This window comes from Felis catus, chromosome C1, assembly GCF_018350175.1.
Source record: "Felis catus isolate Fca126 chromosome C1, F.catus_Fca126_mat1.0, whole genome shotgun sequence".
Taxonomy (NCBI): Eukaryota; Metazoa; Chordata; class Mammalia; order Carnivora; family Felidae; genus Felis; species Felis catus.
The window spans coordinates 25,244,056-25,269,815 of NC_058375.1; the positions used below are offsets into that span (position 1 = coordinate 25,244,056).

The window sequence follows — 25,760 nt, forward strand, 5'->3', positions numbered from 1 at the left end:
TATGAATGACGAGATTTTTTAAAATTAATTTTTGTTTGAGACACATTCACACCAGCAAGTTGGAAAAATTCCTTTAAGTGTTTATAGTCGTTTGAAAAAAAAGTTTTTGACAGCTTTGACTTTACTGTAGAGATGAAAATTTTCCCCTTTGGAACTCGCCTCTCTAAACTATGAAGGTGTTTGGGAACTACCTCAAAAAATCTTTTCTTAACTGTCCATGAATAACTAGGAGGACCAGGTCAATCAAATCAAATCAATCAAATTAAATTTCTCTGCTTTTAAATGTTAAATATTTAAGCCTGCATTTACAGAATTACATTTTCTCTTTTGTTTAATATTTTAAATAGGCAAGAAAACATGTATTTTACTTAAACTGATGAATAAATGCTGTTAAAATATACAGCTGACTATAGAAGTTAACATTTTATTTTTAGATGGCGGCAATTTACATCTAATTAGAGCCTAGTAAAATATTTCCTGACTTCTCTAATGAACTACAGATTACAGAATCACAAGATTAGAAAGTCTGGTTCATTCCCTTACCAATGCTTGAACCTTCTCTGTAATACTCCCACCACCCAGTGGTTTTGGGGCATCTGTCTGAACAGCTCTGATGGCAAAGGAACGGACTACCTCTGGAGTGGTTTGTTCCCAGTGTGGGCAGTTCGGTTAAAAAGTTCTTCCTTCCTGTGAGCCAAAACTCTATCTCCTGTTAATTTCTGCCCACCTTTCTGCTCCTTAAGACCATACAGAAGAAGGCCAATTGCATTTGTATAATGGGCAAAAACACAGGCTTCGACCTGGCTTAGAGACTGGTCTTTATCACTCAAACGAATTAGGCGCAAGTCGTGGTCTCTCTGAGACTAGCTCTCTCACTAGCTGTAAACTAAGGACAGTAACACCACCTACCCTACAGTGTCGGGTGGCTATGAGGACCGCAGGAGATAATCCCCCGACAGAGCAGCACACTAGAAGTGCTCACGAAATGCTCTTCGTGTCAGAAAGCGTATCACCCACGACCACACTCTATCTTCTCTCCTTCAGGCCAAACGCCCTCTGCTTCTTCTATTCCTTCCACGAAAGGCTGCAAGTTCATCATCATCCTAGGTGTTCTCTGTTTACATCCTTTAAAGTCAGGGACCCAGTCAACACCAACAGAAAACTCAAGCGCACTGATCTAGGAGATGGGGTTGGTTAGGATTTTTGTTTTGTTTCTTTGAAACATGGTCACATTCCTGACTGAGAGCACAGGAGGAGGGAGACACAGGACTCCCTTGTTTTGGTTTATAATTCCTCTGTGGAAGTACTCCTTTCTCCTTGAATTCTGGGGTCACTCCCACCTCTGGCTCTTTAGATATTCATCACCAAACTGCTTCTGATACCTTGTCTCCTTTTATGGGATCTCTCCATCCTTGCCTGATTCTTCTCCCTCCCCTCTTGTGTCTCAGAGCAGTGTCTATTAATGTGCACTGGAGCACTGCAAGGCAGGGCGGTGCAGGCAGACTCCTGAGGTCAGATTCTTCCCTCACGCCAAATACAGTAGTGAACAGATACATTTCAGTAGCTCCGAGTCTACAGAGCCGATGCTTAACTCTGGGAAGCAAAGACTTCTTGGAATCTCAGTTTTAAAAGAAGGATCTTATTAAGCAGGAGAATAAACAAATAAACCCTTTCACCCTAACGTTAGAAGCTATCACTGCCCATTATAACGGGCAGGTTGCAGAAGAGACAGAAGCCAAGGGACAGAGGGAGGGCGATTTACAAATACACAAAGGTTTGCGACTATTTGCTTGGCAGTCCTCTTGTGGGCCAAGGCCTCCTCATCTGCTTTAGGAACAAAGGAGTCTGGGCTATTTCTGGAATGACCAAACACAATCTCACCCCCTGCCAAGCTCAGCACTCTGAGATTAATTTAATCTGCTTCCCGCTCTCCCAGACTGCTCTGCAGCCTGCTGGAGGGAAAGCAGCTTAATAGTGAAACTTGCAGAAACCTGTCCTGCCGGCCCTGCGGCCAGATAAAAGATAGAGAGAAAGAAAGACTCTATTTCAGGAATTCTTGCTTTCTCAATTCTCTTGACCAGTCCTGAGGCTGGTGGTGCTGCTGAAGATTTCCACAGGTCTCAAAAGCCATTATACACAAATAGGCACCCAAATCTGAAAGGTGGAGGCCAGGATGCCGTGAGCACGACAGGCTGCCGGTGGTGGGGGTGGGAGGCAGGCCAGGGAGGGAGAATCTAGTCTTTTAATGAAGCTGCCCACAAAGGGCCAAGTATGCAGATAGGAATGAACAGGACATATGTTCTGGGGCAGTTGTTAACATTATGTAGGTGTCAACCTCTAGGTTGCCTCTCAATTCTGGTCTCATTCATAGGTTCTGGCAGAAATGTGGACCACCCAGCAGCCTGTTTGTGAGATTATCTGCACTGGGGTTCATCCTTTGTGCTAGGCAGAGCAAGTTTCTTTAGGCAGGGGCTATGTCTTGTTACCTCTGTATCTTCAGGAACTAACCCCATGCCCGCTATAGGACAGCTACTTAATGTCTGTTAAACTGGATCATCTGGAACCCATGGTCTCAGTCTTCGCCAGTCTCCTCAGTCTCAGACAGGGAACTTGACACCATCTGAGATTTGTAAATTACTTTCCGAGGCTATAATGATTTGAGAGTAGCTAGGCCAGTGCCTCCTACAGGAGCGGCATTTCTGGGTACCTGGTCACGAAGAACAAGAGTTATTCCTTAGCCCATTTCATCCCGTTAGGGTGGGGATTTCTTCAGCAAGAAGGGGCATTAAGTTGCCCTGAAGGCTGGAGTGCTGGATTCCTTGGCCCCTTCGAAACATGGGTGTGGGCTCTAGGCATCTGGAAGCATGATGACCTCTAGAGGCAGAGCCTGGGAGGCTCCTATAAAAATGGCCCCAGCCTCAGGGCCAGTCACTAGGTGTCTTAGAGAGGCTGAGCTCTCCTGCCCACTGAAGACAGAGGTCTGGATGGCCATAGCTATGCGAAATCTGGGTCATTTTAGAACTAAGTCTGATGTTCGCCACGTGTGCAGATAAAACAAAAATCAGTTATGCTGGAACATGGCTTAGTACTAACAGTTATTATGGGCATATCAGGTGGTCTGGCTATTCATTCTGTGTGCCCCTAAAGCAAGTCCTTGAAGACCTGCTTCAGAGGACATGGAAGGCAAGCGGAGCGTCTCCTGCCCCTTCAGCGTGGTCCGTGGCTTTCATTTCTATCTTCTCCAGACAGGAGGAGTATTTTAATTTACAAGACTTCTAACTACCCTTGCTTGACTGCAGCAGGAGTAAGACAGAGCTAATGAAGTTAATAAAGAATTTAAGGAAGCAAAGTAGGTGATAACATGGGTCATTTGCCTGCAGCAAATTCTGCTCGACAAATGGCAAAACAAGGTTGCTTATACAACAGAGAGCATTCTCTCCATGCCCCTGGCTCTGAAATCATGCTCACTGTGCCTCAGCTTAGCAGGCCCAATCATGCGGCCAGGATGGGGGACAGCAGGATTCCTGAAGAACCGCTTGCTCTAGAGAGAGCCCGAGTGGAGCGCCTGCGAAGTGAACGCCCAGGGAAACCATATCCAGGAGGCAGAGAGCAGCTGATCTGGTGGGCAGTAACAAAGCACAGTAAGCTGAGGGCAGCAGAAAACCCCACCAGCCACTCTTACAGTCTCTTTAGTTATTCAGAAAGAAATAAGTAAAGAAATTGGTGCCATTCTGAAAGTGAGGAAGGTCAGATATTTCATAAACACGTTTTTTGGCATCCCCACCACCGCCCCACGGGGGGGGGGGGGGGAGTAGGAAACTGAAGTGGCGGGGAGGGGGGTGGTGACGAGGGAGAAAGGGGTGGGCAGACACAGGTAGATGGGGGGACAAAGGGCAAGGGGGCCAGAGAAGGAGGACGATGGCTCCATCCTGGGACCTCACGAGTCCATCAATTAAAGAGAATCATTTGGTTAACAACCTTTAAAATGTAAATAGACACCTGTGGTCATTCACACCTTGCTGTGAGCCACTCAGATAAGCAGATAGCTTTCCTCCCAATTTCGGGACAGCAGGCTTGGTGGGAAGGGTGGGAGTGGACAGTGATCCTTCTGGATCATGGGCACTAGATCACATAGGACTGGAGTCTAGCATCTGAATTTTCCAGAAGGGGAAAAGTGTGCATTTCAGAACCAAGGCAAGGGTGGCTGCCTTGTATGTGGAAGACAGTAGCTTCTAAAACATGCACAAAAGGAGCTCTTAGTCACGGGGAAACCGCAGGCCCCTTCCTACCCCGGGGGTCTTCTGAGTATCACAAGGCAGGAGGCACCAATGCCCAATGTTCGTAACTTTTTCAGGGGAAGAGTCACAGGGGGCTCCTGTCACAGGGGGCTCCGGGGCCCCTGGCCGAGCAGTCGCAGGAGGGCGAGGCTCTGGGTCTACGCCTGGACTCCTGCGGGGGAGCCGGCCGGCGGAACGCAAGGGGAGGCTGAGCCGGGTAGCCCCACACCCGCTCTCAGTGACACGGCCGAATGACCTTGCTGAGTCCGGGTTAAGAGGACCGGAGGGCAGACGTGCTCCTCAGACCTGAAGCATCCGGGCTCAGCAGCTCCGGCCCAGGCATCTGCTAGGGAGGGCTCCTCCTCCTCCTCCTCCTCCCTGGCAGCCATTACCATACAGCTGACTTTCACGCTGTCTCTCAGGACACAGGCCGAGAGAGCGGCCCTTCTGACTCACCCACAATCCCCAGCCACAGTGTACATAAGCTGAATTGTAAACAGCTGAATGTTTTCCAAGCTGCCACCCCCGGCGATGAAGGCAGGAATCAATGGAGCGGACAGCCACCCTCCCCCATACAGGTCAGGACAGCGGGAGCAACGGGGGTTTCCGAACAGCTGCAGGGCCGGCTTCCCGGCCCACGGACCCAGCAGACTCGGCAGCAGCACCTGCAGGGCCACGGAGTGACTTCCCACAGGACAGGTCGGCGCACCTGGGAATCGCAGCTACCTCTCGCGGGATCCAAGGCGGAGGCCGAGGGCTCCCAGATACTCTCCCATCACGGCTCCCTGGCGGATGCTAGGACTTCAAAAGACCAAATGTCTGGAACCAGTGGGAGAGGCCGTGCACTCGAGACCTCAAGATCACAGGAGGTGGACGTCAGCATGGCAGAGGAAGACTCTGGCTCTGGGTTCATCCTCTGGCTCCACCTTTGACTACCCGCGAGCTGTGAGCACTTGGTACCTGCTCTGAGCCTCAGTCTCTCCGTCTATAAAAAAGAGGATCACACTGCCTATCTTACAAAGTTACAGTGAATAGAATTTTTATATGTAAGATATGTGGCGCTGATCACATTTAGAAGCTGTGCTGCAAGGCAGCTAAGTCTTTAGGATCAGAAAGCCCTTAGGCTTAAATCCTAGTTTGTAATCCTGGACAAATTACTCTAGGCCTTAGTTTCCTTATCCGTAAAATGGGTACTTAGACCTGTCTCGCATGGCTGCAGTAAAGATTCAATAAGATAATGCAGGGACAACACACGGATCAGGCAGGACTTGGCCATAGGAGGGCTAACATCACTGAAACCTGAGAGATTAGGAAACCCGCCTTAATCTCTTAATCTCGCTCTCATAGAGCCTGGCTTCGTGTAGCCTCGGGGCAGAGTTATTCTCCCACTGGCCCAAACTCAGGTACCTTTCATGTTCCTCAGACACCCTGGGCTACTCAGGGTGTCAAGTCCTTGTCCTTTTGAGGTCAGGCTTCAGGGAAAAAAGTTACTTCCACTTTGACAATGACTACAACATAACAGAAATGCACTTGCCTTCGGGGCAAACCAAAGGTCTCAATTCACCTTCAACAGTGATTAATCCAAAGGACGAGACAACCACTATGTTCCCTTTGTACACAGTTCTTTCACTACATTCCCTTTGTACACAGTTCTTTCGTAAGGAGTCCCAGGGTATCACAGAGAAGTGCAGAACCCCAGAAACCAGAAAAGATAACTTTGGAGCAACTAAACTACAAAGGCAGTTTAGCCTGTGGAAAGAAGTTAAAGGCTGAAGGTAAAATTATGGAAGATGGATTTCTTGTTAAATCCAGTTGTTAAAAAAAAAGACACACAAACGACTAGAGATATTTAGTGAATTCTCTAATTATTTTCAGGTTGATAAAAGTAAAGGCCATTATGTTGCCTGATATGCTTATTTATTTACCAAGTGCAGGAGCACTAATATTCTTAGATAAATGGGAGAGGGAAGAGGAAGAGGAGGAGGAGGAGGGAGACAGAGAGAGGGGGAAAAAACTAAGCCTCAGCTGTCTTATCTATATAATGGGATGATGATATTAACTTGCAAACCAATCCTCCCGATCATTTCTGCTCTTGGAAAACATCACTCTGTTCCTAAAACCATTGTCCAAGTCTGCAATCACCTTCCTATCCTACCAATCAGCTGACAGAACAGATTAATACTGACCACTGGAGACCTGAAAATATAGACTTAATCGATTTTTTTAAAAAAAAACAGTATTTGACTGGTATTAATTTTGTTTCTATCTGAAGTGTCATTTGCTTTGACTGTTTTAAACATGTTTTAGTATAGACTGGATTAATATAGATTTGGATTGTATGGATTTAGGTCACATACGGATGGTTTCAAATACGCTCAAGATATCAGTAACTAGGGATAATTATACAGTATTTGAGACATAACAGCCATGCAGCTAGGGCCTTAACAATAACCCCCAGTGGTCATGAGCTCTCATTTTCTTGCCAATAGTCTCGATCTTCAGTGTCAAGCCCGGTCCTCCTAATCTACTGGGGAAGAGCTGGTTAGGACACTCCATCTGACAGTCATCTCTTTTTAAGAGAAGCTATAATAAATTTCTCTGCTGAGGAGAAAATCATCCAGAAAACAGATATTTGCTCTAAAGGCTGTCCTAATAGTAAATGGCAATACTCTTCAACATCTGAACTTATGTCAGAACTGGCAATCCCTGTTTAATAACAATCCTTTCTCTGGCAATGCAGAAAGAATGTGCTCTTCTTCTAGACTTATCTAAACTAAAAAAAAAAAAAAAAATTATCTGGAAATTGAAAGAAAAGCACATCCTTTTTCACGAACTATAAATAATTTGGAAGGGGAAGGAAAAAAAAAACCTGTTAAGTTTACCATGCTGGCTGAGATGATCTTAGGATGAATCACACAACAATGTATTAAATTATGCGTTATGGCTCTTACTACACCTTCTATCTTCAAAAACTAACATTGGTGGGCGCCCGGGTGGTTCAGTCAGTTAAGCACCCGACTTTGGCTCAGGTCATGATCTCACAGTCCGTGAGTTCAAGCCTTGCGTCGGGCTCTGTGCTGTCCGCACAGAGTCCGCTTCCACCTCAGATCATCCATCTTCCTCTCACTCTCTCTCTCTGCCCCTCTCCTGCTCGCACTCTCTCTCTCTCAAATATGAATAAACATTAAAAAAATTTTTAAAAAACCCCTAACATTCGTAACTGTATAACTCCTGCTTAACTATAAAACAGCCCATTGCTTGGCTGCGTCTATCATTCTCTACTTTTGTTACTGATGGGACAAAATCCAGAATCTTTAAGGTTTTTGTCTTGGATAAACAAATGGTTGATTAGTTTCCTAACCACTCCTCAAGTGTCATGAAGTTGAATTCAAGGTGGTCTGCCTCTGAGTTTCTCAAATCAGTGGTCTGATGTAACTAGTAATTCCAAGTGAAATTCTGAAAGAAGTTAGTGCTCAAAATGAAACCTGCATCTATTCGAGAGATGAATAAGTAATCTTAAATAGGCACACTTCTTAGTTTTTTAACATAAAACACAGCAGAAGCTTTAAATGGTGACTCACATTATAGTCTGAACCATGCCATAGAAGCTCTTAAAACCTAAAGCTACACACGTTCATACATCCACTTTGAGGGGTAGTCCAGCCATGTTTTCCAACAAACAAGGTGCCAAGTCACTGCAGAGAGAGTCATTTCTGTTACTGGCACAAAGGCCTCAGGAGGGCAGATTGCATAAGGCAGCAGTCCCCAGCCTGCTTTTCCACGGGGGTGGAAAACACAATAGCATCCTCTCTCCAGCCACTTTGGTGACATTCCTCCTGACCACAGAAAGTCATCATCTTCATCTTCCAGTTGCCAAATGGCTCAAAAAAAAGGGAATAAAAGAGAAAATATCATTCATGGAGACTCCTTATCTTCATTTCCCGACTCTCCTCTCTAGTAGATATTTCTTTTCAGAAGAGAATCTTTTTGAGGGCGGGACCAAGTCTGTCTGGAGATCAAATGACATTGAATAGCTGGGAGAAACTTTAATATAAACTTGGAATGACTCAAAGAAGAGGGGGGGAAGTAAAACCCTTGGTAAAAAGCCTACTAGCGTGGGGCAGCACTATCAGAACTCGAACCACCATTGCACTCCCTAGTTTTGTAAATTTAAATTTTATTTTGGTTTACTGATCCAGCAAGGGACTCTGATAGGATGTGGGTGAACTTTATTTGGCAAATGGTTACCAAATGGCTAGCCTGAGGCCCACAGCCCAAAGGAGGGCAGAAACTTAGAGGATGAGTCTGAGGATAAGTTCTTGTCTTTCCACATTCACAACAGTAGAAAAAAAAAAAAAGACAAAAAGACATGAACTCACACGTGTTGATTCTTAATTCTGAGACAGTCATCATTTCTTTTTTTCTTAAACAAGAAAACCTAGGGAGGGGACAGCCTATGTGAGAGTGTGAAAAGACCAGAGAAGGAACAGCTCAAGTTTATAAGACCATCTATCCATGTATTCCTCTTCTCTTAGTTTATTCTCTTTCCCTTGGAAAGATCAGAACTAAAGGATCCCAAGTATCTGAGACAGGAAATGAGTAAGGCAGGAAGAAGGATGTGGTCTGAAAAAGAGTGGATTCTGGGGCTGAGCCAGAGTGAGTAACAGGCACAGGGTCATAGATGGGGGAGGGGGTCTTGGTGGCAGGAACAGAAGTCTCAGGTTCAATCAGCTTAGACTAGAAAGTCAGTGACAGAGGACTTATGTCCAGAGAAGCAGAACAACAGCTTCCTAAAAGGTTATCCTCTACTGAAAGGCAGAGAAGCAATAGCTGACGAGGCCTACAGCCAGGAGAATCATTACAGGGACAGGAGGAAGAAGAGCTGGAGTTTCCTCCTTTCTTTGAGGGAAGTGGAAATAATAGACGTTGAGTGTGCTTGACAAAGGTAAATTAGAAATTATGTCAGGACCTGGAAGAGAACTGGAAAAAGCTGGGCAGTGAGTACACGATGAAATACCAATGTTCCTGAAGCATCTATGTGCCACATCTCAGTAAAACAACAGCTTTAAAAAAGGAAAGAAAAAAAAAAAAAACAACAGGAGAGACAACAGGAGAGACTGCTCAAGCAAAACACAGTTGGGTAACTGAGAAACCAACTCAAGAACAACAGAAATACAGACCAAGAAACCACCTACTTTCTCAAGATTAAGGTTGGAGGGGAAAAGGCATCTATCCTTCCCAGTGTGTGTAGACAAGCCTAGAAACAGATCTTGGGTGGGCAGGGCTCCCATGATGAAGAGTGCCTGGAAAGGGCAGGTGCCAAAAGAGCACCATTACCCATCTGCTGGACCCTCTGTGAAACAAGCCAGCCCCTGGGAATGAGCCAAACCAGAAACTTTGGTTCCTGCCTTGCAGGGACTGGAATTTAGGGACAGAAACAGTGAGAAACAGTTTATCAGCTGATTCAAAAAGGGTGGATATTTCCAAATACAGATCCAGATGTTGGGGGCTACGTGGGAAAATCACTTTTATATTCTCCACAGTACCTAGGGCAAGGCTTTACATGAAGCAGGAACCTAATAAAAGTGTGTTAATCTGGGTGAAACCAAAAGTACTTAGCTGTGCAGGCATCTTAAGATTCCCGACAGAACCTTCTGCCCTATAATCAACACACTTAGTTACTTTCTTCCTATTTTACAGTGGAATGATATGAAACCCTACATCCCTGTGACCTAAACCTAAGCCCTAATCCACAGACACTGCCACAGGTCTGCTGCCCTGTACTGGAATAAAAGATGGGGAGGGCAGGGAGGCAGAAATATAGGTGCAACAAGGAATTTCTTTCCTTCATTAGCCTGTCATTTTCAGACTCACCTAGGAATCCTGGCAGTTCCAACATTTGGGTTGACTCAGGAGGAGAAGAAAAATCCCAGGTGAATGATAATTGGATTACCCAGTTATGCCCCAGAGCCAAATGGCTGGAAAAGGCCAGGACAGCAGGGTCTGATACAGTTAAAGTGACATTATTTTCTAAACCAAAAACCAAGACACTTGGGCTGATAGACAATGGAATGGAAGATTCTAAATTGGGGCTGTCCTAGAAAAATCGGGGACATATGGTGGATTTAGGTCGGTTGCTTATTTCACAACAAGGGATCCTCTGGGCCCAATATGCTAATGGAGGGGATTAGAGCCCTAGGATGGGAGACATCTAAGGGGAAAGCTGTCACTGATTTGTAAAGCAGGAAAAAGAATAAAGGAGTGTGTCTGTAGACCGCACTGGAAGAAGGGGAACATTCTGGCTATGGAGTAGGCAGGAAAGGAAAGTTGATCAGAACTGAAAGTATGTCACTGAAATCTGTTTAGGTATCGAAGGCAGGAGTGGGGAAGGGACGAAGAGGTGGGATCACTGGCACTGACTGGTGGTATCCAACGATATAGAAGTCAGGGGCCAGGAGTTCAGATGGTAGTTTCATCATTAAACTAATGGCAACCTAGCCTTGGGCAAATTATTCCCCTCTCTGCGGACTTCAATTTAAACAGAATCTCGCAAATCCCGATTTTTATGTAAAGAATCCACAATTCAGTATACCTTCATTTGGCACAGAAAGGGAGAAAACGCTCTTCTAAAAATGGAAGACAGGACAGACACAGAACAGCTTGTCCCTTTCCATCCAATTAAAAACCTCGTGAGACTGAACTAGATTAAAAACAAAACTCTCCAGCGAAGCGGCAGGCCCTCCAAGCGAAGCAGTCCCCTACCAACAGAGCGCGGCGGACGGCAGCAGCCTTGGCCCTAAACGACCGGTCCATCCCCCGGTGGATGGCCGTCCCCGGAGGACGGGGGTGGGGGTGGGGTGCGCGGGGACCGGGGGCAGGGGCGCGGACACACGGAAGCGTTCGGCACGCCCAGGTTGACACAGCGGCTTCCGGGGGAGTGCGGGGCAGGCAGGGTCCCCGGCGACGGGGGAGGCAGAGGGCACCTCCCAGGCGCCGAGAGGGCGAGAGTCGCGGGCTGGCACGGCCTGGCAGCCGAGCAGGCCCGGGCCGGGAGTGGCACCGGAGGGCGGTGCCCGGTTTCCAGTGCGACGAGCGCGGGCCGCGGGCCCCCTCCTGGCGTGAACCCCTCCCCCGCCACGGACACTGACCTGTCCAGGGCCCGGCTGGGCCTGGCCGGGCGGGGCCTACGCAGCCCCTCGGCCGGGCGCCGCCTCGCACGGGGTCCCGGGCCCGGGCGGGCCGCCTCCTCTCCGCCGGGAGCCTCCGAGCCGGGGCCCGGGGCTGCCGCGGCGCATCCGACCGCACCGGCCCGGCCGGCGTCAACAAAGGGCGGCGGGGGCGCGAGGCCGGGGCGGGGGCGCGGGCGGCGGCCGGATTGCGCGCGCGCGGCGGGCGCTCGAGGGCTGCAGCCGCCGCGGAGACAATGCGGCGCGTCCCGGCAGGGCTCCCGCGGCCGCCTCCGCCGGGGGCGGGGCGCGGCGCGGGGCGGGGCCTGGGTCATGCGGGGCGGGGCCTCCGGGAGGCGGGGCGCCGGCGCGGAAGCCGGGCCGCGCGTTTCCTTTGTGCAGCCGCGCCGGCCCCGCCCCGCGCCCTCCGGAAGGCGCCTCCAGCCCGGCGGCGGGTTAGGGACTTGGGCTTTCGATTTAGGGAGGCGAGCGCCGCTCGGCCCGTCGGAAGTCCCCAGTGCGGTGGTGGACTGTGGAGTCCCGCCCCGCCAATTCGGAGCAATAATAATGACTAGCAGTAGTGTGTCAAGCCCTACGCGCATGCATTCCCACTTAGGGTTCACAATAACCCTACAAGTAGTCATTATTCTCCCCACTGGGAACTGAGGATCACAGATGTTAAGTAATGACCAAAGTGACCCAGTTACACCTCCATAAACGGGGATAATGCTTACTCTTTAGGCTTACTGTGAAGGTTAAGTGAGGACATTTACTCAAATTGCCTGCAGTGCTTGGCACACAGTTGGAGCCCAATAAATGTTACTTCTCTTCCTAAACCACACTGAGTTAAACTGAATTGTCGTGGCAAGCACATTCCTAGTCAGTAGATAACGCTAGGAGCTGCAGGGGATACCAAAGATGTACAAGGGTGACTCAACACTTCTCACCACCCCACCCCCCCAGCTTTATCAGGAATAGATGACACGAACTTCTTTCTCCATGCTTGACTTCTTTCTATTCCCAACATTTTCCCATTTTCTTGCCTTTCTTGGCATTCGTATTCTCCCCTCCCACTGCCTTTTTCCTTCAGGCCTCATCCCTCTTTCTTTGTTCCTGCGTCTTACATTTATTTTATATGCTCTGTTTACTTCACTCCCTCTTTTCCTTATTCCTTTTTTTTTCTTTGAATTTTCAAACCTCCTTTCTTACACTTATAAACAAAGGTAACATAGGATAGAATACTCGACTTCTACTTTCCTGCCTCCCTGACTTTACTTGCTCTAGTCCCTCCTAGATTGCCCTTTCCCCAACTCTGCATGTCTAGGTCTCACTTATCCTTCAAACTCTGGATTCAAGAACAAATGGTCAACAAACTTTTTCTCTAAGGAACCAGATGGCAAATATTTTAGATTTTGCAGGATATACTTTTTCTGTTGCAACTCTTCAGCTCTGCTGTTGTAGCAGGACATAGCCATAGACACATGACACACATGAATAAGTGTGGCTGTGTTCCAATAAAACTTTATGGACACTGAAATTTAGATTTCATATAAATTTCACATATCATGAAGTATTCTTTTGATTCTTAAAAAAAACTTTTTAAACGTAAAAACCATTGTTCAATGGTTTACAAAAACTTGTGTTGTGATGGATTTGGCCCTTGGGATGTAGTTTGCCAACCCTTGCTCTAGAACAACGCCACTTCCTCCCAGTGATCTACCCTGATAATCTCTACGTGGTAGTAACTTTTCCCTCTTAACTTTTAAAGCACTTACATATAATCCTTCTATGGCATTTATCACATTTTGGTTTTTATTGTATGTTTCCTTCCTGTGCATTTCTCATCTTTCCCAACAGAACTTAAGCTCTTTGAACGTAGGGTACAGACCTTATTTCTCTATATATTACTTCCCATCCCACGGTGCTTTGCATGGAGCAGGCATGCAAACATATACAGAATTGATAAACATTTAAGACTTGGGTGGTTGACAATAGTTTCCACTGTGCAAAGCTTACTTCTCTCAAGAGACAGTACCTCAGGAACAGGATGCTTGTTATATGTATAGATTTCAGAAAGAGATTTTTGAGAGCTTTATAGAGAAGATAGAGAAAGCTAGGCAAATGTCAGTTCATTTAGGAGTTGTGGGATAAGATGTACTTGAACAAAGAATGTATGTTATCACCAACCTGCAGACAGAGCATGCGTCCTCAGTCGGGTCTTAGTCAATATTTCTATCAGCAAATTGGTTAAAGACAAAGAGAACATGCTATATAATTTACAGATGGCAAAGTTAAGCAGAGGAGTTAATATAATGAATAACAAAATTCAGATATAAAACATTCCTGCCCCTTCCCTTATCCTCTCTGTGCCTCTGTTTTATCTTTAAAATGGAGATGATAAAAGTTCCTGTCTCAGAGGGTTACTGTCAGGATTAAATGAGGAAATACACAAAAAGTCCGGCAGAGAAGGCTCAGTAAATATTAGCTATTAACTATCACTATTTTCTGGCTAGGCAGGAACTATGGGCTGAGTTCACAAAATAACATTTAACAGGGGAGCCTGGGTGGCGCAGTCGGTTAAGCGTCCGACTTCAGCCAGGTCATGATCTCGCGGTCCGTGAGTTCGAGCCCCGCATCAGGCTCTGGGCTGATGGCTCGGAGCCTGGAGCCTGTTTCAGATTCTGTGTCTCCCTCTCTCTCTGCCCCTCCCCTGTTCATGCTCTGTCTCTCTCTGTCCCAAAAATAAATAAAAAAAAACATTGAAAAAAAATTTTTTTTTTAAAAAATAACATTTAACAGATATAATTAACTATATTTTGGCTCAAAATATAAATTGTACAAGTTTGAGAGTGAGGAGACCTGGAATGATAGCAGCCCATGTAAAAAGAAACCTCAAAAACAAACTAAAAAATAAACCCCAAACCCAACCCTCTGGAATTCAGGTGATTCAGTGCTCGGTGAACCAAGGGTGCCATTCCCCTGCATCTGAGGAGCTAATGTGGGGCTCTGGGTGTATCATGCTAATGAAGGAAGGTGAGGGAGTTATACTTGGAGCCAGAGTCAGGGCACTGCACTTTAATAGCAGTGGGACCTTGACCCTCTGCAGGCTTTTACTCCCTCCTCTGAATTATGGGAACAATAATATTGACCTCCCAGGGGTATCATGGGTTGAGTTCAGGAAAATCTTGGAACAGTCCTTGCCACACAATAGGTGTTCAAACAAATGTCAGTTCCCCCCCTACCATACCGTGCAGATATAGGAAACAGTCCTGCCCCTTGAAAGGCTTATAAAGCTAGGTCCAGGTGCCAACTTATGGTGGCTGGTGGCTTTTTATGTTTGGAATTACTGTGCTTAATTTTGGGGCTCACACTTTGGGAGAATTAATGAAAAGGTAGAATGTGGCTAAACAAGAATGACCAGATGGTGGGAATGGGAGGTCTTGACACGGGATGGGTAACAAAAAAAAAAAAAAAAAAAAGCAAAAGATCTCAGCTATGTAAGCCTGGAGATTTTCCTTTTTTCAATGGGAGGGAGGGGAAAGAGACATGGTAACTGTCTCCAGACACTGCCAGAGAGGGACTCTGTTACAATTCACAGCCAGTAGTGGAAGTTCCAGGAGAACTGGTTCGGGCTCAATTTGAAGAGCAACTTTTTGATCATTAGAGCGATTCCACAGTGAAATGGGCTGCTTTTCAAATTGGTGAACCCCTTACTCTTGCAAGTGTGCCAAGAGAACGGATAACCTCCTTCCTGTCTTTTAATTTTCCTGATGTTCTTTCTCCACATTCTTTTCGCTTTTCCTCTCCTTGATCCCATCCTCTATTCCTTCTAGGACATTCATAGCCCTTTCCCCTACTCTGTCCCCAAGTGCTTTTCTTCTCATTTCTCCCTCCTGACTTCCCATGCTCTTTGTCTCTTGGCTCTCCCCACCCCGGCTCCCAGCGCACACCTAGTCTGATGACTGGAACTGCCTCCTTGACTTGCTCAGAATGTCACAGATCCGGGCCAAGACTGCTGTGCACACCAGCAGGGAGGGGAAGGAAGGCAAAGGGACTGCTGTGAAGTCAGAGATTATGCTGTGACTTTCCCATCAGGGTAGAGGGATCCTCCGATTGAAACCCAGTCGTGGAGAAGGGCCACTTGTCACTGGGCACTCACAGACTCTTGGGGATCCCAGAGCTGGGCAGTTCTTTCAAAGATGCTTTCCACGAGCTGAACTCATTCTGAATCCCCTTCTAGCTCCCCCTAGGCATTTGTCGTATCTTTGATCTACGGCAGCCATTTGTCATATTTCCAATTTCAAGAACTCCCTCTCCTACCAAATGAAGCAGAGAACTGGAGACCTGCCTGAACCCTCAGCTTGGCATATGGATATGCAAACATATCTGACAGCAGTGACATGTAGGTCTCAGAGTCTGGGTCTAGAACTTTGAACTTTCCTTTCTCTATCCTTTTATATCTTCTGTGTCCCCTTTCTTTAGCTTTGGTTCATCTTCCCATTTCCCCCTCTCTGTTTTCACCTACCCAGCTCCCTTGTTGCCTCGTGGGCTCGCAATGGTTTACCTGCCCATGCCAGACGCCCAACTGAAATGTGCCAGGGAGTGGCAAGGAAAGCCAACTCTCTCCCCTCCCTCGAGGGCCCCGCCCCACTTCATACCGTGAGCTGGGGACTGCTGGACACTAGGGCTCTTGGGGGCAGGCAGGCCTGCAGGCATGGCCGTGATGATCGCCTGGGGATGTGGTGATGGGCCAGCGCGAGTCTCAGGCACACTCTTCTCCCCAGGTACCGCCTCCTTCCAGTCATCCATGGTGCACTGCTGGGGCTGTTAAGGGACAAGACAGAGATCATCCCATAAATTGCCTCTACATCGTTGGATACGCCCTGTCTTCTGAGGATTTGGGGTAGCAGGAGAGGACTTTAAGATTCAGCCAGCCCCAAATTAGGGAGGGGTCCCTTTACTTTCTTGGAACACCCAGAGAGGACTTTGACAAAAACACATCCGAAAGGGGGCTGTGGGATTGCCCGAGCTGTCCTCCCCGTTTGCTCCTCGGACCCCGGCGTTGGCTTACTCACCACTGGTGAAGCGGGCTGCAGTTGTAAGATGACAGCCGAAGCATGCTGGAGCCTGCGAGGGGTGTGGGCCAGGCCTTCAGGGTATCCATTGTGAGGCCCAGCTTCTGGCGTGGGAGGGTGACACTGCTGAGCGCTGCCAGGCTTGTGCAGATTGGCCGTGGGGCACTGCAGCGGCAGGGCGGGTGTGACTGGGCCTAGTGGCATGGCATGGGCTTCGGGGCTGGACTGCGGGGCCAGGCTGGGGGGGACCGAGGCGAGCTGGGGCTGGGGCTGGGCTTGGAGCCGTGACTGCTGCTGCTGTGGAGCTGGTTGCTGTGGCTGCTGCTGGAGCACAAACTGGGGCTGCAGGTGCTTGGAGGACGGCTGCGAGAGAAGCTGGTGGGGCTGCAGCTGAGCGTAGGCTGAAGGGGGGAAAGAGCAGGTCAGGGGGCACGGCTTGACCTCATCTTCTGCTGTGTCCCCAACTGTGCCCCTCCCACCTCCATATCACAATGGCTTCCCAAACTCAAGGTCTCCTGCTTTGATCTCTTTCAGCTTTCACCTAGAGCCTTGCCTGGCCACTGGCACGGCGCAGCTGTCTCTGTTTCCTCGCCTTCTTCCTGTGCTGCAACATTGTTCCCTCTGGCTGCCCCTCAAAGCCCAAAGCAAAGCTCACCTCCTCTGTGAAGCCTTCTTGGACCATGCCTGCTGGTCAGAGGAACACTGGATTCTACAGGGTGCCGTGTGCTCTCTCTCCTCTGTGCCCTTGGCTCACTTTCCTCCCAGCCTATGGTCTGTGTGGCCCCCCCATCGCCCAGCCCAGCTCTGTCTGTTCATTCACACCCTCTGGCTCTGCTCAGGCTGGGCCTCCTCCAGGAAGAGCCAATTCACATAGATGGGGGCTGGACTTCTGGTTCCTTCTGTTATATACAGAGGGACCTCGGGCTAGCTGCTTAACCTCTCTAGGCCTCGGCTTCCTTCTCTATAAGTCAGAAATAAAAATAGTTCCTGCCCAGAAAGTTGTTGTAAGGATGAAATGAGAAAAAAACTGTGTGAATATAATGAGAAAAACAAGTGACATACTGTTCATAGCACAGTGCCTGGCATACGGTCGTGCTCAATCATTTCTAGCTATAATTAAAATGATTTCAATCTTGGTCTCGGTTCTCAAAGCATCCTGGACTTATACATCTACCATAAGAATGTGTATCACAGTGCATTGTAAGTTCTTCTTAGCTCCCTTCCCTTCAAGATCATGAACTCCTTGTGGTCAGAAACTATTCTGTATCTCTTTAGCCAGAGCCTGGAATAATGCCTGACATCAGATGGGTGCTAAGGAAATAAACTTCTTGTCCTGAACTGGAATCCATTTGTTGTCATGTGCTACTAGCATTTTCTTCTCCCATTTTAACCAGGCCCTCTCTTGGAGGTGAGGATTCTTATACTTTTTTAGTAATCTGTTCAGCGTCTAGCTCATGCCTTGTATACACTAGGGATTCAGAAATTCAGCTCGGAGATTGATTGTCCTTCCTCCTCACTCTGTCTAGCAGCATCCAGGCGAGCCTAGCATGAGGGCAGCTAGCTCAGCTGAATGTGTCTTGCCTCACGGTGGCCCTCCACAAAGGCTCTGCAGCTGGAGGGGAGCCACCAGAGAGGGGCTGTGTCTTACAAATACACAGGGTCACAGCTGGAAGCTCACAAATGCATTTTTACAACCAAAGGATAAAGGCAACAAGGATAAAGGCAAACTTGGGATCCTAAGCTAACATTTTAAAAGGATCCTATGATCCTTACAGGTGCAAAGCAAACAGATTTCAGAGCATGTGTGTGTGTGTGTGTGGGGGGGGGGTGCTTCTTTCTTAAAGTTTGTCGATTTACACACACTATCTCATCACAGCCCAACACAGAGTTCCAAGGAGAATGCCATTCAGAATGGAAGGAAATGGAACAGAACGGAAGGGGAGGGAAGGGAAGGGAAAGAAAGGGAAGGGAAGGGAAGGGAAGGGAGGGAAACAAGAGGTGTTAAAGGAAAACAAGGCGGCCCATGGTGGCTGACTGCTGTAGGCCGAGAGAGGGAAAAGGGACAGCCCACAGGCTATAGTCTGGATGACAGTGAATACAGAAGAGGGAAACTCTGGAAGGCAATGTGGCTTTTAGAGAAACTTCCTGGGTTTGGGTGGTGGTGGAACATCCAGATGGAAATTGCCAGTAGGCATTTATTTGGTGATTATAAATTGCCCCTGCCTCCAACTTTAGCCTTGTCTCCCAATTCCACATTGAATGGCACAAAACTTAACAATCAGAATTGTTAATCAGGCAAACTAAACAATCAGGACTTTTTAAGATGACTGTCAACAAGTCACTGGAGAGGTACCAAAGAGGCCACGTGGTGCCCTGTTAGGCTCGAGGGGCCAAAAAGACCTGTAGAAGGATGGGCATTATCACTGAAAAAGCAAGCAAACCTCTCTGTCTCTCAGTACAAAGTCACAAATTCCTGCCCTGGGAACAGCCGCTCCACGGGTTGCCCCTGTGAGGTGAGAGCTGGCGCAGGTGCAGGGCAGGGAGCCGAGCATCAGTAGCGTGTCCCGCTACTCCCTGGCTGTGTGGCCCACGGCGGGTCCTGTTCCTTCTCAGGGACTCAGAGTTTTATCTGAAACAGGAGGTTTGGGCAAGGTGAGCGCATGAGTCTCTCCCAGCTCTAATCTGATGAGGGTGGCTCTCGTAGGAAAGTAGTTGAAAATTGGGGATTTATAAGGTGGTGAGAAGATTCGAGAGGAAAAGGGTTCTAGATCTCTAGCGCACAGAGTACAGTTAGGGAAAATCGCGTTTTGCCTGACAAGACTGGAAAAGACACCGCCGGCCTGCCGCCCTCTATCCCAGGGCCTCCCCGTCCGGCCCACTCTCTCCCCTCTACGCTGCTCCTGGAAAAACTGGATGAATTGTTTTAGAACAGATGATGCTAGCGTATGCTAGGGATAGAAACAAGGCTCATGAAGGCGTAGATGAGTTCACAGATCAAAGACCGAAGGTATTTTGGGGGAGTGTACACCCGTAACCTTTTGAGGTTAATAAAAAGCAAAGACCATGATTTAGCTCTGGCATTATCCTGGGTCAAAAGTCCTTTTATGTAAAGTATTGCAATGACTTCCTAATTGGTCTTTCTGATTCCTGTTTCTTCTCTCTATAATCCGTCTTATGGATTGCCAAGTAATCTTCCTTTTGCAAGTTAATCTTCCTAGTGCACAGATCTGACCCCCGATTAAAAGCCATCGGGGATCCTCCTTTGTCTGTTGTCTAAAGCCCTTGGCATTCAAGATCTCATTACAACCTTTGAATTTTTATTATTTCTTTGATCAGAGCAATCTACTACTCACTGTCCCCTGTACAGAACTTGTGCTTTGTCTCATCCCGCTTAGAGTGTCACACAAATCAAACCCGCGTCATCCTTTCCCTGCCGTTACAGCCAAGGGACTCTTCCCTTTCTCTGAGCTACACCAAGATCCCTCTGCTTTGCACGGCCCTCAGAGATGCAGCGTGTCCAGCGGTCAAGGATAAGCTCTAGAGTCAAAGTGCTCGGATTTGAATCTTAGCTCTGCCACTTACCAGCAGTACACTGCTGGGCAAGTTACTTGACCTCTCTGAACCTCTGTGTCACCATCTTTAAAAGGGGTAATGATGATACCTATTTCATAGTTATTTCAGTAAATGACTTATCTCCTTTCAGAGGCAGAATTTATGGGATTCATTTGTTTCATCCAAAGAACCTTGGATTTAGTGGATGCTCAATCAGTATTGGGGAATGAACGAATGAATGAATGAATGAATGAATGACAACATGGTGGGACTCTGTTTGTTCCACAGAACTTTTCCTCTTCAGAACCAGAGCATGGATGAGAGGGATACAAACCCACAGATCATTTTAGTTTAAGCAGCACCCTGGTTTATTGAAGACCCTCTTCCTGTCCAACCCCCGCTCACTACCTTCCTGCACTGACTCACAACCCACCCCAACTGCTCTACTTGCTGTCCATAAAACGTCATATCCTAGCGTGCCTGCTTGGCTTTGATTTCAGTGCTTCCATTTTCTGGAATGCCCTCCTGCTTCAGTGATCCAAGGCTTAAGCTTCTTTGGCTCAGGCTCAGCTCCTGTTGTCTCCCTCTTTGCCTTAACCCTCAATTATGGGTTTTCCCTCAGAATTCCTGAAAGTTTTTATTGTTTGTTTGGATTCGTTTGTGATTTAACATGTACTATCTTGTATACGTATTTCCTTGATTCTTAAAAATTGATTCTTATTCCCCTTCTCATTTTAACATAACATCCCTTAAATTGGCATGCGTGTCGCGGTTGCTGTTGGTTCAATGGCAGTGCTTTTCGTCCTTAGAGTTTAGTAAAATAATGCCACACCTCACAATCAGTGGTGTCCTAGATTAAATGAAACGGCAATACTTTTACTCTTTTGTGTGTGTACTTCCTATCTATCCAACTATCCTTTTCAGTCAAAGGCATGTTCTCTGTTTCTTTTTCTTTTCTTTTTTTTTTTTAATTTAAGAGATGAGCTTTTGGGGCACCTGGGTGGCTCAGTCGGTTAAGCATCTGACTTCAGCTCAGGCCATGATTGCACGGTCCGCGTGTTTGAGCCCCGCGTCGGGCTCTGTGTTGACAGCTCAGAGCCTGGATCCTGCTTCGGATTCTATGTCTCTCTCTCTCTCTCTCTCTCTCTCTCTCTCTCTGCCCTTTCCCCACTCATGCTCTGTCTCTCAAAAATAGATAAATGTTTTTTTTTTTTTAAAGATATGTGCTTTAATTTAGCTGGATGATTTTTATGTGTCTTTCACCTTCCACATTGTCTGACATGATACTCCAGATGTTTGGAGATGCTTAGCGAACGTCTGCTGGTGATCACGGTAAGATCAATGAATGCTTCTCCCTCTGCCATGCCCTCCCACTCAGTGTGGGGTGGCGAGGGTAATATCTGATTGCAGCCATGATACTGGAGCAGGCCATGCCCCTCTTCCCTACAGCTAGGATGGGGCATATTAGTTTATGAAATGTTAATGTACAGAAGTCTCTTTTTTCTTTTCTTAATTTTTCCTAATGCCCAGTAACTTCATTTCTCCCTTGCACCCATTGTGGCTCCCCCATCCCCTCCTGCTGTGAAGTCCACTGCTCCTAAGGAGCAAAGGGTTGCTTCCAAGGGACCTCAACCACCACTTTGGAAGGCCCCATCAGTTTGGAAGGCCCCATCAGCCCTTTCTGTTATGGAGCATGGGAGAGGCAGGCCCAGGGCCTCCACAAATTAGAGCCCAGAAAGAGAGAGGCCTTACAGCCAGGGGGACTCTTCCCTTTCTCTGAACTACACCAAGGTCTCTCTGCTTTGCGCTGCCGTGCCCTGCGGTCACATGTAAGCTAGAAGGAGAGACTCTAGCCCATGCTCATCTTCCCGTCTGGTGCTCCAACCTTGAACACTGCTTAGAATCTCAAGAGGCCAATTCACTGCCCCAAACCAGTTGGTTGTTAGCAACAAGAGGATTAAGGTCCCCCAGGCAGGAGGGATTACTGGCAGGCCCCCTTCATTGCATCCACTGTCAGAATTCATCAATAATTAATCTCTATTGATCTCAAGGCTTCAAGTATGCAAGAAACAGCCCACTGCCCCAGAAATGCTGAGACTCTTGTCCCCAAATATATGGAAGCTTGTCCCAAAATATATTGAACATCTCCTCATGGGTTGCAGGCTTTCTTGTATACTTATTTTTCTAGGACTCTGCTATAATGGACTCGAGTTACTGGAGTTACCTGGTCTCTGGGTGAGGGAGGGATACCTGTGAGAGAGGATGACATAATTCTTTGCTGTCCACTACTCTTCACGGTTTAGAAAATGAAGAGATGCTTTTAACCATTCATTGACTCGGCAAACATTAGCAAGCACCTTCTACAAAGCAAGTACTATGTTTGGTGCTGGCTGAAACATGGTCCCTAGGATACATTATAGTCTAGCAAAAGAGGTGTTTACTCGGCGTATCTTGGTAAATGTGACGATAGGAGAGAAGCACGGGATATCAAGAACACAGAAATGGGGATTCAGCTTGAGGAGGGCAGAGAAGGCTTCCCAGAAGCAACGTTTAAGATGACTCAGAGTTAAGGGCTGCCTGGGTGGCTCAGTCGGTTACGTGTCTGACTCTTGGTTTCGGCTCAGATCGTGATCTCGCGGATCTCGCGGCTTGTGGGTTCGAGCCCCGTGTCAGGCTCTGCGCTGACAGTAAGAAGCCTGCCTGGGATTCACTCCCTCTCTCCTCTCTCCCTGCCCCTAACCCAACTGGCGCGCATGCTCTCTCTCAAAATAAATAAATAAACTTCAAAAAAATTAAAAAACAAAGATGACTCAGAGTTAAGAAGGTGACAAAAGGAATAGTATGTGGGGGACCCGGAGCCTTAAGATACCCTGGTGCATTCAGGCACCTGTAGGGCATCCCGTACAGCTGAACTCAGGGCCTCTATAGAAGAGGGGCCAGAAGAGGAGGCAGTTTTAGGATGCTTCTAGATTATGCTAGCACCCGCCAGAGGCTGCTCCTCTCTGAAGAGATCTCATGGGATCAGGCCTCGAGGGTAACTGAGATTGAGGCTGACGTTAGAGTCAGAGCTCCACGCACACACAGACACGGAGGCTCCTTTTGGAGAAACCTAAAGCAGCAGCCACACGAAGTTTCTCTGATGTGGTTCCTTGGTGGTGAGGACCACGAGTCTGAGGGGGAAAGTGGAGACTAAGGGAAGTTTCCCTGTAAGAAGAAACTAGGTTATAAAAACAGGACTGCCAACTGCTGGGGCACTCTCTGGTGGCCTGCCTGTGCCTTGATGTCTTTCGGCCCGCTCTGCAGCATCTGGCAAAACTACCAAATATCCTCTGTGAGCAGAATTCCTAATAAGGCCGCTTGGAACATTAATAAAGAAACTGGTTGCTGCATCTCTGCCCCGACCCGACCCTTGGCAGAGGGATGGCAGTACAGGGTACGTGGCTAATGGCGTGGATTTTAGAGTCAGATCTGGGTTTGCATCTTGGTTCTGCCACCTGGAGACTGCGCAACCTTAGACAGATTGCTTAACCTCCCTGCATCTTGATTTCCTGTTCTGTAAGTGGTAATATATACCACATAGAGTAGATGTTAGCATCACATGGAATCTTAAGTTTCTTTTTAAAGTTTATTTATTTTGAGAGAGTGAGAGGGAGCACAAGCAAGGGAGAGGCAGAGAGAGAGGGAGAGAATGAGTGAGCAGGGAAGGGGCAGAGAGAGAGAGATACAGAGAGAGAATCCCAAGCCGGCTCTGCACTGTCAACGAAGGCACCCAATATGGTGCCCGAACTCACGCACCGTGAAATCATGACCTGAGCCTAAGCCAAGAGCCGGACGCTCAACCGACTGAGTCACCCATGTGCCCTGGAATATTATGTTTGAATTACAAAAAGGTCTACTGCTTTTGCTCAGACCTAGTAGATGCTTATCAGATGGAGGCTATTCTTCAAATACGATCTGCTATTTGCATGTCGCTTTGAACCTCTCCAGGCATTTTTGTAATCTGAATCTCATGTCTTCATAACAATGAGGCTATGAAGCAAACGGGCAGTGTTCCCATTTTACAAGCAAGAACTGAGACTGGTTTCCACTTGGCTTCTGCAATGCAGTGCGTTAAGGGAAAACTGACTTTACTTGACAAATGAGGCATGGCGCCTTACACACAACACTCAAAAATGCTGATGGGCAAGTGAATAATTCAAGTCAGTAGGCACCAAGGAAAATGGCAAGCCTTGGCCTTGGAATAGTGGCTGGAGGCTGCTCAGACCTTTGGAGGTAATCTTGGAGGGAAGGCCAATGACGAGGGAGTGTTATACCAGAAGGCAGGGAGGTAAAAGGTACATGACAGGTCAAGTGAGTCACAAAAGGGTAGGAGTGGGGGCGAGGAGACAGGAGATCCGTGTAGGGAAGCCATGAGCGATTAGAGTGGTTCATCAGGCAATGTGGGGAGGGTCTTGCCAGCCCCCATGGAGTCAGAGTCAGTCTTATCAGAAGTCATTAACATGCTATTTATCGAGTCCTTCCTACAGGCTAGGCATTGCAATGGATAAAGTAGGAAACAAAGACACAGTGAAGGTTTCTGAACAAGAAAGAAATAACGGTCTCTGAGGAAGACGATTCTAGCAGCTGTGGGTAGGGATTCCTGACCATCAGTTAAGCCTTTTACAGGCAGCAGGCCTGGAGGGAAGCAGGGAGCCAATACAGAGGAAGGATCATCAACGCCTGGTGGTGAGCTGGGTGGTGATGGAAGGTGGGACCGAGGGGGAAAAGGAGCTCCTACCTGTCGCAAGCCTACTCTGTGCTGGTCACCTCTGCAGCCCACTGCACTCATCTTTACAGCCTGTGGGAAGTGCAGTCATCTTTGTTTTATAGGTGAGGAAATTGAGGTTTACAGAGATTAAGTAACTTGATGATGGTCATAAAACTAGCAAGTGGGGAAGCTGGGGTCTGAAACCAGATCTAACTCTGAAGCCCATGCTTTTCCCATTATAACACTCTGCCTCTGCGGCGGAAGAAAATGAAGTCACTATAACCCTGAGGCCGTGAGCCTGGGGTATAAGAGTAGCTCACGGCTATGGCCGTGGTGGCCGGGAAACTGGGAAAGGGGATCCTCCTGAAGAGGAAGACATCCAGGTTTTTGCTGTTGTTTTGTTTACGAATTCTGTCAATTTTAAAGATGTGTATGCAGGTGGGGTGATATCCAAGGGGGAATATCCTGTAGACAGGAACTCTACAGGGAGGGGGAAGAAAGACAGGGATGGACCGTACTGAGAAGTCACCTGCAGACAGGTGGTAGGTGTCTGAAATGTAAGAACAGACAAGCTCCTTGAGGGGGTAAGTGTTGGAGTAAAACACCAGGAGGACAGGGCTGAGTCTTTTGGGAGTCCCACAGCTAATGGCAGTGGGGCAAGGGAAAAGGAGGGAGGGGCAGGCCCCACCTACACGCACAGATGGTCACAAGCACACGCGGCCATTCTGGGCTTAGGTGCCTGCCAGTGCCAGCTGAGATCATCCTCCTTCTGTTCCGTTCTTGAAACTTACCCATTTTTCAGGCACAACTCAGATTTCCACAACCCCAATTAGAATTTAAACTCTTGTTCATCTCTGCAACTCCCATATGGTTAGCATTATGTTTGGCACATAATAGGTGCTAAATGAGTATTTATTGAGCTGAACTCAACAATTAAAGAGAC

General features: G+C 47.7%; 1 protein-coding gene across 11 annotated transcripts in view; it reads right to left on the minus strand.

Moving 5' to 3' along the window:
* PHC2 (polyhomeotic homolog 2) overlaps positions 1 to 25,760 on the minus strand; it is a 116,265-nt gene that overhangs the window by 14,437 nt on the left and 76,068 nt on the right. For 5 of the 11 annotated variants that reach the window (XM_045035503.1, XM_045035507.1, XM_045035504.1 and 2 more), the window contains 3 exons: positions 16,519 to 16,919; positions 16,102 to 16,267; positions 13,631 to 13,675 (listed from right to left, as the gene is read on the minus strand). In XM_045035503.1, coding sequence (XP_044891438.1) covers positions 13,631 to 13,675; positions 16,102 to 16,267; positions 16,519 to 16,919 — 612 coding nt within the window. Of the gene's footprint in view, positions 1 to 4,986; positions 5,239 to 11,425; positions 11,660 to 13,630; positions 13,676 to 16,101; positions 16,268 to 16,518; positions 16,920 to 25,760 lie in introns of those variants that run through there. The other 6 variants (XM_045035508.1, XM_045035506.1, XM_011284748.4 and 3 more) reach the window with 4 other exon arrangements.